Source organism: Struthio camelus, chromosome 5, assembly GCF_040807025.1.
Source record: "Struthio camelus isolate bStrCam1 chromosome 5, bStrCam1.hap1, whole genome shotgun sequence".
NCBI lineage: Eukaryota > Metazoa > Chordata > Aves > Struthioniformes > Struthionidae > Struthio > Struthio camelus.
In genome coordinates, this window is record NC_090946.1 from 4128550 (window position 1) to 4143021 (window position 14472).

Genomic DNA, 14472 nt, shown 5'->3' on the forward strand with positions numbered 1-14472 from the left:
TAGAAAAATATTTGGGAAAACTTGGAGTGAAAATAGCTCAGAGCACACTTGCTTTCTCAACCCCCACGGTGAAGTTGTGAAGTTCTTAGCACTGCTGCCCAGCTTCTTTGGCATTTGTGGAGCAAACTGATCATTCCCAGCTCTGTCTTAGGACAGTTTTGGAATCTTACTTGGAGGTTATGGATAGTTGTTTTAAAATGTTCAGACATGAGCAGATGGATTGCCCAGTGGAATCTTGACCTTCCATTGCAGGCATATACTCCTTTACCAGCATATTTTTCTTCCCGCTCTCTCGCCTCGGGCTTTTCCTGTTGTGGTCATCTGACAGAAAATGGAAGTGCTCTTTTTTTGATCAGTCTGACCCACATTAAGTTAGTCTATGCTGACATTAAAAAGAAGACCCTGCATTAGAGGGGCTGTGGGGTGCAGGTGTACCAGTTAAAAATAAGGCAATATTACCCTGCAAGTGTAGCAACAAGGACAAGCTCACAACAGTGGAGTAAACTCATCTATAGTTCATTTTAAATAAGGTTGTCCCATTATCTAATTTTTAAGCTGAAATTAAAATGTCATATAAACTAAATATGCGTTGACCTAAACCTGTTGTATTCAGGCTTTTTTGTAACCTTTTCTAAATTAAAAGAAAACCTTTTACTTGTTTTCCTTTTCTAATTAGAATTATGCACCAAACTTGAATCAAGAATGTGAATTGTTATATATAAATAACAGTGTTTTGCCAAATAATCTATTTCTTAGAAAGATTTGCCTCACTCCTGTAGTAAATGCTCATAGTCTTTTGTGGCCCCCCTCTCCTCCAGAAGTAAGTTCTCTTACTGGCAGTGGCAGTAAATCCTAGGACATGATGCAACTGCCAAGTTACCATTAGACTCTCCTTCCATCCGGAAAGCCAGGTGCTCTTGGACATCTTCCTCCAGTAGATCATAGAACATCAGTAGCCCAATTACAGCCATCCCATTCAGGCAGGAGAGCGTGTACATGAATAGGATCGTTTCCCTATAACACGAGCTGGATTCTTGTCTATGTGAACTCTCCTTGACTCTCCTAGCCGAGCATAAATAAGAATATGGTTTAGCATACATGCTACTGATGACAGAGAATAGGCTGCATGATATATATATTGGATCCTACTGTTATGTGTGTGCGGTCGTGTTCTCCTGCCTAATCCTATGGACATACCTACCCTTTATTTCTTTATTGCAGGCATCGCCTGGAAGAAGGGCAAGCCAGCAGCTGGACACGCCGACTCAAAGTTTTTCTTTGCTGCACACGGACAAAAGACTCCCAATCGGTAGGTACCAAGGATCTTTCCTATAAGAGAGCAAGCTCCGTGTATGGCTAACGATACATGGAACTCAGCAGTGCGGTCACTGTCAAGCCTGCATGTGTGTCTTGTTTCAGTGTGGATGTCTGAGATTTGGGTGCACTGGTGAGCCTTAACAGTAGTGTATACAGGAACTGGAAATGTCCTCCAAGAAGCAGCAAGCTGAGTACTTTCAGAAGGAACAGGCTTGAGGTTTTGCTATTTGCTTATTCGTTTTTCTTCCTTCTAGCCAGAGTAGTCTGGTAGAAAAATTGCGTTCACATAGAAGGGCACCTGGATCAGATGTTCTACGCCTAAATACAAGCTGATGTTCCCCTCTAGATAGGAGTGTAACATCCCTGGAGAAGACAGTTGTCTTTTGAAAACGGCCAGTGTTAACCTTCTGATTTTGAACATTACAGGACTCTCTGTGAAGGGAACGTTACTAGCCCTGAAAAGCAACGTAGTCAGATTTAAGCTCTTTCTTCCCCTGAAGCTGTTTTTTACCTTGCTGCTGCAGTGAACTGGGATTATACTTTTAAGTGTTTGTTAAACCATGTTTAGACTCAGCATTTGATAGCACTTTTTGTGGTTAACTTCACAGTTTCTTCTTTATCAGATAATCAGCTTAAGTAGTTTTCGCTGTTGTTTGTGTCAGTTTCAAAGGAAGAGCAGGAAAATATAAACCTGTCAGAATAGGCAAAAGAATGCTTCTAGACTGTTAACAGGCCAAAACTGCTACTTAAGCCATAGATTCAGATGAAGATTGTTGCCTTGAAATTTTCATGTGCTACAATCAGGATTTTCCGATGCAGATATCTATCCAACGGAGCAGGCTAAGGGGCTTGATTTTGCTTCCACAAAAGTTAGCAGTACATTCGTATTGAGGGCGGTGGGAGCAGGTTTGTGCCTTACAGTGGTATTCAACAGGACTCCTAATAACCTGCTGGAGAAGTGAATAACAAGGTGGCAAATTTTGCTGATGACTCAGTAATATTTAGGTTGGTCAGAATTGCGAATATTTGAGAACTCCTCCTGAAGGACCAGGCAGAACCAGGGAACTGTTACCAATGATAGATGAAAGTCATAATACAGAAGGACGAGGTGATGCACATCTGAAGAAACAGTTTAAATTACTTGCATGCACTGACTGGTTCTGAATTAGTTACAACCTCTCAGGAAAAGAGCTGGGAGTTATCAAGGACACATCAAAAAAGACATCTGTGCACAACAGTGGCCAAAGAACCTTAAAAGCTTCGGTAGAAGGGCAGAGAAAATGATATGGAAAACACTAATCACTAACACTAAACACATCAGTGATATGTCCTCACTTAAATATGGTGTGATATTTGGTCTCCTTAAAGATGCAGCAGAAGAAGGAGCAGATGGAAGGGATGTGGACTTGTATAGGAAGAGAAATGAAACTGGGATTTTAACCTCAACAGTGGAAGGTGTAATAAAATGAAGAGCTGTGTAAAATGATGGAGACTCAGGTGAAGCCTGCCTCAACATTTATGTTCATCATAGATGGCAACCATTATGAATTAGATTAAAAGGAACTGTTGGCCGGTGTTGCGTAGTTATCCTCAGGATGCAGTTTCCAAAGTGTGAATGGCTGCAGGAATCATCATAGTCTTTTCGTAGAAATCCAGCAACATGTGCTGGATGCCAGTCCTCCCAGTCACATGCTGCAGGAGTACTAAATGAAATGCCACCACGTTCCAGGGAGCTTCCCAGCCTCAACCTGCTGCCAGCTTTCACAAGTCATCTGCTAGAACTGGTTAGGAAAACCCATCTGGAAAACTGAAGCAAAACATGCTTTGTGCAATGGCAGTTCAATCAGCAATATTCCCTTGGTGGTTATTTTCTGTTCCCCTGCTTGCCTGTGCTGCCTCACCAAAGAGGTGCTTTCCAGGTGCCCTGGCTTCCGTTCTCTCTGACCACACAGCCAGGTAGCCTTGTCCATGTATCCAAAGATGTCTGTCTGGAGGGGGCAGCATGGGCACTGTAGGCTGGCTCAGGAGCCCTGAAAGGAGAACAGGGGCACCTCAAAGGTAAGTCCTGAGAGGCATCAGTGTTGCCCAGGCAGTTTCTGAACAACCTTCATATTATTTCATTCATATTTCACTTTGTGTTATGCTTTTTATCTATTTATTTAAAAAAAATTTTGCATTCTGCAATGAGTGTCTGTTTCTCTCTTTTTTTTTTTCTCTCTCCGTCTAGTTTAGGATGAAAGCAGATACCGGAATCTCCAAGTTCCTTGTGCTATAGAATTTCCATTTTAAATTCAACTTGAGCAATTTCCAGGCTCTTTTCTGTGAGAAAACAGAGTCTAAGTTTGTGTGTCCTGGCATGGCAGCGTGTGGAATGAATGCATATGTAATGGATCAGAAATGATTCCATTGCTGCTTCTCCCAGGCTTCATGGAAAAAAAGTGTTCTAGCAGAGGATGATCATTCCTTTGGCTGGGAAATAAGAGTTCTACAGCGCAGATGTGTCATCAGGGCAAGAATGCAGGGTGTTACACGTTTGGGGTGACCTACACAGTGCTCTGTCCCCACAGATTCTGCCAGGCCCCAGAGCTTCCAGGGTTTGTAACAAAATACCACAGTCAATCCCATGATATAAAATTAGGAGCTCCAGCAGAAACTCTTCTGAAAGAAATACACATTGAACTTTCTGGCCTTTCCATTTGATCAGACTATTAAGAGGTGTCACCATGACTTTGGGTTTATGGGAGTTTGTCGTCTTTTACTTTGAGGCCTTTTGCGTTTCCTGCATGCGTCAAGAAACTGTGCTAGAACGTATGGGGTCAGTATTTGAAGATAGTGCAGTTGTAATGTTGTAGAAGAGGTTGATGCCAGTCAATTTGCTCTTCAAAGATAAAGCTGGCATGGAAAGCTGCAGCATTGGCACCTGAAGTTCCATTCTTAATGATGATTCTGCTTGCCAGTGTAGACAAGTGAAAAATGGTAGGAAGTAATCTTGCACTCCAGGAGTTTGTCAGATAAAAGAATGTAGCTCATTTTCTCCAAGACTCTTCTAGGGAAAGAACAAGTTTACTTTCTTGAAAGCCTGTCAAAAGAGAGAGATAGAGATATCCTGTCCTGAAGACCTTTCTTCAAGTGCACAGCCCAGAGTTTGTCCAGACAGACTGTAGTCGCATGTACAATAACATTTGTGACTTAAGGTGCTGAGTAAAGGATGCTATGAAAATAGGAGCTGAAGGGTCAGGATAAGGCTGTGACAAGCTTCCAGAGAAAAGGATGGGTGACAGCAGCAGTCAAAACCCTGACCATGTGTGTACTACACCACTTGCTCAGTCCCACTTTTTGTTGGTCCAACCTCTGGGTCACCTTGTCCTTAAATTTGCTGGTCTAAGCAATGACCACATGCTTTGTCTCATAGTCTATTCAGTCTCCATCCTTCCAAACTGTTCTCATTTCAGGTCTTGTGTTTTCTGGCAGCCAGAAAACACAGAGCCAAATGGAGTATAACACTTAAAATCTTTTTTCAGTTTATCACTCTGCTTTACAGCCTTTGTGTTCCTCCTCTCTCAGGTCACTTCCATTTCTGTCCCTCTGCAGTGTCGTCGTCTTTTTGGATTGGTCACCTTCTCTGCTGGGAACTCTGCATGTAATGACTCAGAGATTTTTGTCTCTGAACAAAAAACAAAACAAAAAACAAACAAAAAAACCCCTTTTTCCAGGTTTTCCTCTTCAGGCCCTTTTGCTTGCATCTGATGAGGCTGGTTGTAGTAGTCCAAGGTAAACTTGGAAAAGCTTGATAACTCTGTCAATTCCTTCAGTACCAAGAACTGCCGCGTGTAACACCTGCCTGTGGTAATTAACTCTTTGAAGTCATGTGGCAAGCAGGATGATGGTGAACAATAAACAGCTACAGTGACTATCCAGTGTCAGGATCCAAACAGCCCCCGCTTTCTCTGTCGTGCCTGGGACAGTGAGATCTGGCTCAAGTGTGGGGAAAATGATCCCGGGACTGAGTTACAGAATTGAAGAGATTGTTAAATAGGATAGACTATGTGCTTTTTTTCCTGAACAGCCTTTGTTCAAATGAAATCACTTTTGAGGAGGAAGGAGGACTCTGAGATGACACTGGATTGGGACTTGTGTTCAGTCCTCTCCTTACTCCCTCTGTCTTATTTGCAATATGGGGATGAAAATAGTTCCTTTCTCTCCCTTTTTGTCTGTCTTTTCTATTTTGATTTCTATTTGTCTGCTTGTCCACACAGAAGCACCCACCGTAGTCTGAGTTCAATCTCAGCTGAGGCCTCTGAGTGTGACTATGTAAAGGAAATAAGAAAAATTAATATGATTAGACCAGAAATGGTGTTCCCTGAAGAAATCTCTTGGATGTTTTGGAGACAGAGCTACAGAAATGAGGCCATCACTGCTGCATTGATTCTCATTCTGTGTCCTGTTTTGAGGCTCCCCACAACTAAACTCCTCCTCCTAAACCCTTATCTCACTGGATTTTGCAGGACGCCTACTCTGAAATCGCCTACCTTTTTGCTGAGTTTTTCCGAGACCTTGACATCGTCCCATCTGACATCATTGCAGGCCTGGTTCTTCTGCGCCAACGGCAGCGGGCAAAACGCAATGCTGTGCTGGATGAGGTGGGTGGAGGAGGCACCTCACTTTGCACCAAGGCAGTGGGTATCTCATTTGGCCTCTGACTTACCTGCTACTCTTCTGTGAATCATTGTGTGAGAACTGCATGTCTCTGCGCACCTTGTTTCTGTTGTGTGGTGGGTTATTGCCAGTCACTAAGCTGTGAAATACTAACTTTTTAGCAGCTTTTCTGAGATTTGCAGAGGGTCCAACTGACATTGAGTCAATCTTGAAACGTATCCTTTTTTTTTAGGCAGGTGATGCATATGGATTGTGTTCTTGACCCCAAATGGGCAAATGCCTTGAAGAAGGGGGCAGTTGCTTAAAAGTGAATGGAGAGATTACTCTTCCCCTTATAGTTATGTAAAGAAGACTCTAGCATCTGGATGAAACTATAGGAGGAACTTTAGGAGAAAATTCCTAAATTCCCAAGCAATTACTGCCTTTGAGATTTGCAGATTGCCAACCCAGTAGAAAAGGTTGTGTTCAGACGTGAGGTTCAGATGCTAGTGATCAGATGAGGTGGAGATCAGAGCCAGATCAGGAGACAGGTGAAGGTACTTGCATGCTATTTTGTCCTGGGTTACCTAGGGCTTTCTGTTTCTCAGGCGTAGATCTTGTGTCCTGGTGACATGGAGAAGAATAATTTTTATGTATGTTTGTGACTTACAGGCAAACAATGACATTTTAGCTTTTCTGTCTGGGATGCCAGTGACCAGGAACACAAAGTATCTGGACCTGAAAAATGCGGTAAGTCACTGGACTGTAATCTTGCAAACTCCCCATGCTTCCACATGTAGCCTATCATCTTTTTCTCAGTGTTCTCTCTTTTTCTCCTCTCTGCCCTTACCCCTTTCTGTAATAGTTAAAGAAATGAAAGGTTATAACAACAGATTATGATAACAATGCTAGCTTTCTTGGAGGTTTTTTTTGGACTTCAGAGCACTTTTAAAGCATTATCTATCTCTTCTCCACTTTGAGGGAGGTAGTAGTAGTTCCACTCAGATGGAGAAAAATGGTGTGAGGTTTCTCCAAAGCCAGAGGTTGCAGCCAGGAGAGTCATGCAGAGCTCCATGTGGAGATACCACCAGCAGAGCTCATGAAGCCTGACATGCCGGGCTCCATCTTGATTAGAGCAAGGAGCTCCCTGGAGTGCAGTGGCGTTCTGAAGATGAAAATGGCTGTGGTCTGTTCTGTTATGTGTAAATTAAGCCTGGCTTTTCTCCTAGCTCCATGTTTTGCAGCCTTTCACTGGGCAAACTTATTTTCATCTCCCTTGATTAGATGATAACTGTTGAAAGAGAGAGACTGACCAGATCCAAGTATCACTGATTAGAGGTGATTCTGTGATTAACATGCTTGTGGCTGTGCTCTACTGTGCTGCATTTAAAGCTAACATCCTGCTTATATTCAGAGTGTGACTCATTCTGAATAGGTGTATGTGGGGAGAGATATCAACATAGCTTAAGGAAGATAACACTGAGGTATATGGCCTCAGAATGGCTTACTGGCTTTACAGTCTTCTCTCTGGGTATCTTACTTATGGCCTGTGACTATGTGGAAGCAGTATGTTTAGGCATCTCATCTTCTTGAGACTTCACAGAAGCACAGACGCACAGAAGAGTTGAGGTTGGAAGGGCCCTCTGCAGCTCATCTAGTCCAATCCCCCTGCTCAAGCAGGGTCCTCTACAGGCTATTTCCCAGGATCGCCTCCAGGCGGGTTTTGAATAGCTCCAGCGAAGGAGACTCCACTACCTCTCTGGGCAACCTGGTCCAGTGCTCAGTCACCCTCTCCGGAAAGAAGCTTGTCCTCAGGTCCAGATGGAACTTCCTGGCTTCCAGTTTCTGCCCGTTGCCTCTTGTCCTGTCACTGGCCACCACGGAGATGAGCCTGGCCCCCCATCCTCGCAACAGCCTCCCTCCAGATACTTGGACACGTTGATGAGATCGCTGCTCAGTCGTCTCTTCTCGCAGCCTTTCTGCAGAGGAGAGATGCTCCAGTCCCCCCCTCCCCCCATCCTCTTTGTAGCCCTCCACTGAACTCGCTCCAGTAGTGTCGTGTCTCTCTCTCTCTCTCGTACTGGGGAGCCCAGAATTGGAGCCACTACTCCACATGTGGCCACACCAGGGCTGAGGAGATGGGGAGGAGCACCACCCTCCACCTGCTGGCAACACTCTTCCTCAGGCACCCCAGGATCCCCTTGGCCTTCTCGGCCACAAGGCCACATTGCTGCCTCATGCTTCACTTGTCCTCCAGCACTCCCAGCTCCTTCTCTGCAGAGCTGCTTTCCAGCAGGTCAGCCCCCCCACTCTCTCTCCCTCCCTCCCTCCCTCCCCCAAGCCTGTCCTGCTGCTTGTGGGGGGTGTGGGTCTTCCTCCCTAGGTGCAGCACCCTACACTTGCCTTTGTTGAACTGCAGCAGGTTCCTCTCCGCCCAGCTCGCCAGCCTGCCCAGGTGCCTCGGCATGGCAGCGCAGCCTCCTGGTGTGTCAGCCACTCTGCTCACCTTTGGAGCATCAGCAAACTTGCTGAGGGGGCACTCTGTGCCTTCCTCCAGCTCCTCGAGGAAGACATTGAACAAGACTGGAGCCAGCACTGACCCCTGCGGCACACCGCCAGCTACAGGCCTCCAACTAGACTCTGCGCCACTCACCACCACCCTCCGAGCTCTGCCAGCCAGCCAGTTCTCCATCCACCTCACTGCACACTCATCTCAGCCACACTTCCTCAGTTCACCTGGGAGGATGTGATGGCAGGCAGCGTCCAAAGCCTCGCTGAAGTCCAGGGAGACAACAGCCACTGCTCTGCCCTCACCTACCCAGCCAGTCCTTCCAGCACAGAAGGCTAGCACATTGCTCAAGCATCACTTCCCTTTGCTGAAGCCATGCTCACTACTCCTGCTCACCTTCTTGTCCTCCTCATGCTTGGCGAGGACCTCCAGCAGGAGTTGTTCCATCACCTTTCCAGCGATGCAGGTGAGGCTGACAGGCCTGGCGGTTCCTGCCTCCTCCTTCTTGCCCTTTGGGAAGACTGGCGTGACGCTGGCTTTCTTCCAGGCCTCAGGCACCGCTCCTGTTCTCCAGGACCTTGCCACGATGATGGAGAGCGGCCTAGCAATAACATCCGCCAGCTCCCGCAGCACTCGGAGCTGTGTGGGGGGGTGCATCCCAGCGGGGCCCATGGGTTTGTGGCTGTCAGGTTTGCACAAACGAGCTCTAACCCCATCCTCCTGCACCAAGGGAGAGTCTTCCTTTCTCCAGACGTTCTCTCTTGTCCCCAGGCTCTGGAATTCCCAAGGGCTGGCCTTAGCAGCAAAGACCCAGGCAAAGGCGGCATTCAGCAACTCTGCCTTCTCTAGAGCCTTCGTTACCAGGGCACCTGCCCCACTCAGCCGTGGGCCCACTTTTTCCCTAGGCTTCCTTTTGCCAGCGAGGTAGTTGAAGAACCCCTTCTTCGTCTCCTTGACATCCCTTGCCAGATTTAATTCCAAAGGGGCCTTAGCCTTCCTTGTCGCATCCCTGCACACGCTGACAACGCCCCTACGTTCCTCCCAAGTGGCCTGTCCCCTTTGCCACATTCTCTAGACTTCCTTCTTTCTGTGTGACTTTTGCCCGCAGTTCCTTGCTCAGCCACGCAGCTCTCCGGCCCACTTTGCTCGACTTCTTACTCAGCGGGATGCACCCGTCTTGAGCCTGCTGGAAGTGATACTTGAATGTTAACCAGCTCTCCTGGACTCACCATGTGCCACCCCCTGCGCCCCCCCGCCCCTTCCTTCTAGGGCCCTACCCCATGACAGTCCCCTAGGTAGGTCCCTGAAGAGGCCAACGTTAGCTCTCCTCAAGTCCAGCGTTGCCGTCCTACTTATTGCCCTGCTTCCTCCTCCTAGGATACCGAACGCTACCATCGCACGGTCACTGCAGCCAAGGCTGCCCCCAACCTGCACATCTCCAACCAGACCTTCTTGGTTTGTTAGAACCAGGTGCAGCAGCACACCTCTCCTTGTTGGCGTCGCCACCCCCTGGGTCAAGAAGTTCTCCTCAATGCTCTGCAGGAACCTCCTCGACTCTTTGTGTCTAGCTGGGCTTTCTCTTCTCAGCAGATGTCAGGGTGCTTGAAGTCCCCCATGAGAACCAGGGCCTGTGAGCGTGAGGCTACTTCCAGCTGTCTGTAGAAGGCCTCCTCGACTGCCTCTTCCTGATCGGGTGGCCTGTCGTAAACCCCCACAACAGTGTCACCCTTATTGGTCTGGCCTTTAATCTTTACCTATTTATCCACTTAAACTAATTTCTGCTCTACTTAGCTCAGACAGGTTAGAGCAAAACCCACAGGGCATGGCCTTCCCTTCTTGAAGGCTTTTTGGTATACAGAGGGTAATGTCTCTATAAGTATTTTCTTGCTTTATTAAACAGTTAGCTGGGCCCCTCCACTCACAAAATTGGCATAGCTATTCTTAGGAGGGGGAGGATCTAGCTCAGCGTAACCAGCTTGCTCTCTGGTAGTCACCTGGAGGTGCCGTCAGTGTTTGCTCTTCTGATGGGGGTGAGAGAGAAGGCTGACTTTCAGAAAAAAGGGTGCACTTCTCTAACTCTAATGGGAAAAGGGGAACAGCAGAAAAATACAGCAGCTAAAAGGGTATCAGGCCTTTAGTGAGTCTCTTGTCTCTTTCAGCAAGAGATGCAGCGATATAAGGAGGTGTGTTACTACATGCTGTTTGCCTTGGCTGCCTATGGGTGGCCCATGTACCTGATGAGGAAGCCCACATGTGGACTCTGTCGCCTGGCCAGATCCTGCTCGTGAGTGGCTATCCTGTCTATTTGCTCTGCCTTCTCTTACTTTTTCCCTTTCCCTTCTGTTTTTCCCCTGCTTTAGAATTCTCTTTTATCAATTTGCTCTCTTTTCATCCCTCTTCTATTTTTCTCCTCCTTTTCTTCTCTGCTTTTTTCCTCTTTCTCCCTTTCCTTTCTCATTCTTTTTTTTTTCCATCTCTCTTAGTCACTTTCCAAACCTTTCCTACTCCCATGTCTTTCTCTTCAGTCCTTCTTTCTTTCTTACAGTTGCTTATCTGCTTACCCTGTTAAATAAACCAGGCCATCTCATACTCTGTCATCTCTGGTGCACTAAAGATCATGCCAGTCCTGTACAGTTTGAACAGCCAGCAGAGAAAAGTCATCTGGCATAAGACTGTATTCACACTGAGTCAAAGTTGCTGCTTGGCACTCAGAAGTCAGATTTATCAGCAAGCCCAGATATGCAGGGAGGATATTTGGGTCAGCAAGACTTGGCTGCAGTTTGTGCTTGTTCTCTCTGACTGATGGGGGTTTTTCTGCCATGCTATGTTTTTAATTGAATTGAAAATATTGCTTACCTTATGGTAGCAATACCGTAGTTGAGTTCAGGACTGCACTATCATTTTAAATGTTTGCCTCCAGCTGCTGTAGTTCTGTCACTAGATTCTGTTTGGGATTGAACTTTTTACAATTGGGCTCAGCACGGAAGTTGTTTGTATATTAGGAAGAATATATTACCTTTTAAGATGCATTTGTGTATTAAGTGTCTCATGAGGGAAACCAAAAGGAAAGAAAATCTAAGCTTCCTATTTGGTTGTGGGATGATTCTAGAACTGTTTTGTTGTTTGGTATAACTAATGCTAAAAAATAGATGTAGAGTTCAATATATGCTAGCTGCTTTGTGTGTTTAAGCAATTTAGGACCATGCTATTAAGCATAGCATCCCCTGAGGAGAGATCCCAGCGCCATCATGCAGTGATTCTTTGGGGATTTATTGCACTGTAGCTCTCTCTGGTGCTCAGAAGGAAAACTACATCCCATCCCAGTGCCTTTTTTTGATGCTGAAACGAGTTTTGTGTCCTGTTTTGGGTGAGAGCACCTGAAAGTGAAGGAAATCACGGGTGTTGAGTTAAAGCCAAACTGTGGCATGCAGGACCTCTTCCTTTCCCGTTCCTATCTCTAGACATTCCACACTAAAGCCACAATCTCTTCCACTTTCCTCTTTTCCACAAAGCTATTTTCTTTTTACTTCTGCAGATGTTGCTGTCTCTGCCCCTCGCGTCCCCGCTATGCACCTAGTGTCACCATTGAGGAGGATAACTGCTGTGGCTGTAATGCCATTGCCATCCGGCGCCACTTCTTGGATGAGAATATGACTTCAGTAGACATTGTTTACACTTCTTGTCATGATGCGGTGAGGAGAGCCTGCAAGCCCCTTCCTATTTGGTGCATGCTCCTATGGCCCCTCCTTACTGGGCCTGTGTGCTTTCAGGTGCTGTAGTACAAAGAAGGTAACCTAAGCCTTTTTCTGACCCTAGAGCCCCTTCTTCCATCTCTCTGCCAAGAAATTCTGCCATTTGGACAGAAGTAATAGCTACTACCAAAAATCAGAGCTCATTCAGTGTAGTCCTTCCCTTTAAGGCATAGTTTGTCATGCTACTCTGCCTACTTTTCCCCAAGTAGGAGAATAAGTAAGCTGGAATGCCTCGCCAGTGTGTTACAGTAGTGGATCTTTTCCAGGTTTATGAAACTCCTTTCTATGTTGCTGTGGACCATGATAAGAAGAAAGTGGTCATCAGTATCCGAGGAACTCTATCTCCAAAAGTAGGTGCACTGTGTATTGGCCTCAAATACCCTGGGCCCTTAGCAATCTTTGGGGATAATCTGAGACCTTCCTTATTTGCTCTTGGTGCTTGACTTCTTGTCCAAAAAATGGTAAATTCCTTCTTCCAGGATGCCTTGACTGACCTAACTGGGGATGCAGAGCGCCTTCCAGTTGAGGGTCACCATGGAACGTGGCTAGGACACAAAGTATGTAGAAACCACTTCTTATTCTGATGTCTTGACTTTTAAGTATAAGCAAAAAAACAACCAAACAAAAAAACCTGTAGCAGTCTTAATTGCTTGAGGTGCTCTCATGAAGGATGTTATATAATTGCAGTGAAATGACTGTAAAATTTAAAAAATCCTTAAATTACAACAGTTTAAAACCACTATATTGGTAATTAAAAAAACAAACAATTAAAAAAAACAAACAAACAAAAAACCCCACCGGACAACTAGTGAATAAACAACTGCAAAAGGAGTTTGTGGAGCCCTAGAACAAAATTACTGGTGGCATTGAAATTACCTTTTTTCTTCCAATGACCTATTCAGAATTTGCAATGAAATCAGCAGCATGGGGAATAAGCAGGAAGAATTAGAGTTCTGTGTGTGTGGTCGCAGGGCCATGATCTCGTTGCATTTCCTGAGACGCGGTGGGCTAGCTCACACGACTGGAATGCTGTCGTGGATGGCTCTGTGCTTTTTAGGCAAGACAGGCCAGGAAGGTGAGGTGGTGGAGTTGCCCTTTATGTGAGGGAGCAACTAGAATGTATGGCGCTCTGCCTGGGGTGGGGTGGGGTGGGGTGGATGAAGAGCAAGTTGCGAGCCTATGGGTAAGGCTTAAAGGGCAGGCTAACGTGGGTGACACGGTGGTGGTGGGGGGTTTACTGCAGGCCACCCGATCAGGAAGAGGCAGTCGAGGAGGCCTTCTACAGACAGCTGGAAGTAGCCTCACGCTCACAGGCCCTGGTTCTCATGGGGGACTTCAAGCACCCTGACATCTGCTGGGAAGAGAAAGCCCAGCTAGACACAAAGAGTCGAGGAGGTTCCTGCAGAGCATTGAGGAGAACTTCTTGACCCAGGGGGTGGCGACGCCAACAAGGAGAGGTGTGCTGCTGCACCTGGTTCTAACAAACCAAGAAGGTCTGGTTGGAGATGTGCAGGTTGGGGGCAGCCTTGGCTGCAGTGACCGTGTGATGGTAGCGTTCGGTATCCTAGGAGGAGGAAGCAGGGCAATAAGTAGGACGGCAACGCTGGACTTGAGGAGAGCTAACGTTGGCCTCTTCAGGGACCTACCTAGGGGACTGTCATGGGGTAGGGCCCTAGAAGGAAGGGGCGGGGGGGCGTGGCACGTGGTGAGTCCAGGAGAGCTGGTTAACATTCAAGTATCACTTCCAGCAGGCTCAAGACGGGTGCATCCCGCTGAGTAAGAAGTCGAGCAAAGTGGGCCGGAGAGCTGCGTGGCTGAGCAAGGAACTGCGGGCAAAAGTCACACAGAAAGAAGGAAGTCTAGAGAATGTGGCAAAGGGGACAGGCCACTTGGGAGGAATATATGAGTAGGTGAGGGCAGAGCAGTGGCTGTTTTCTCCTTGGACTTCAGCGAGGCTTTGGACGCTGCCTGCCATCACGTCCTCCCAGGTGAACTGAGGAAGTGTGGCTGAGATGAGTGTGCAGTGAGGTGGATGGAGAACTGGCTGGCTGGCAGAGCTCGGAGGGTGGTGGTGAGTGGCGCAGAGTCTAGTTGGAGGCCTGTAGCTGGCGGTGTGCCAGGAGGCTGTGCTGCCATGCCGAGGCACCTGGGCAGGCTGGCGAGCTGGGCGGAGAGGAACCTGCTGCAGTTCAACAAAGGCAAGTGTAGGGTGCTGCACCTAGGGAGGAAGACCCACACCCCCCCAAGCAGCAGGACAAG

At 47.0% G+C, this 14472-nt stretch overlaps 1 protein-coding gene across 13 annotated transcripts in view; it reads left to right on the forward strand.

Moving 5' to 3' along the window:
• DAGLA (diacylglycerol lipase alpha) overlaps positions 1–14472 on the forward strand; it is a 79542-nt gene that overhangs the window by 39516 nt on the left and 25554 nt on the right. For 11 of the 13 annotated variants that reach the window (XM_068944254.1, XM_068944266.1, XM_068944258.1 and 8 more), the window contains 7 exons: positions 1222–1309; positions 5823–5993; positions 6625–6702; positions 10621–10745; positions 11997–12153; positions 12480–12563; positions 12693–12770. In XM_068944254.1, coding sequence (XP_068800355.1) covers positions 1222–1309; positions 5823–5993; positions 6625–6702; positions 10621–10745; positions 11997–12153; positions 12480–12563; positions 12693–12770 — 781 coding nt within the window. The remainder of the gene's footprint in view (positions 1–1221; positions 1310–5822; positions 5994–6624; positions 6703–10620; positions 10746–11996; positions 12154–12479; positions 12564–12692; positions 12771–14472) is intronic. The other 2 variants (XM_068944264.1, XM_068944268.1) reach the window with 1 other exon arrangement.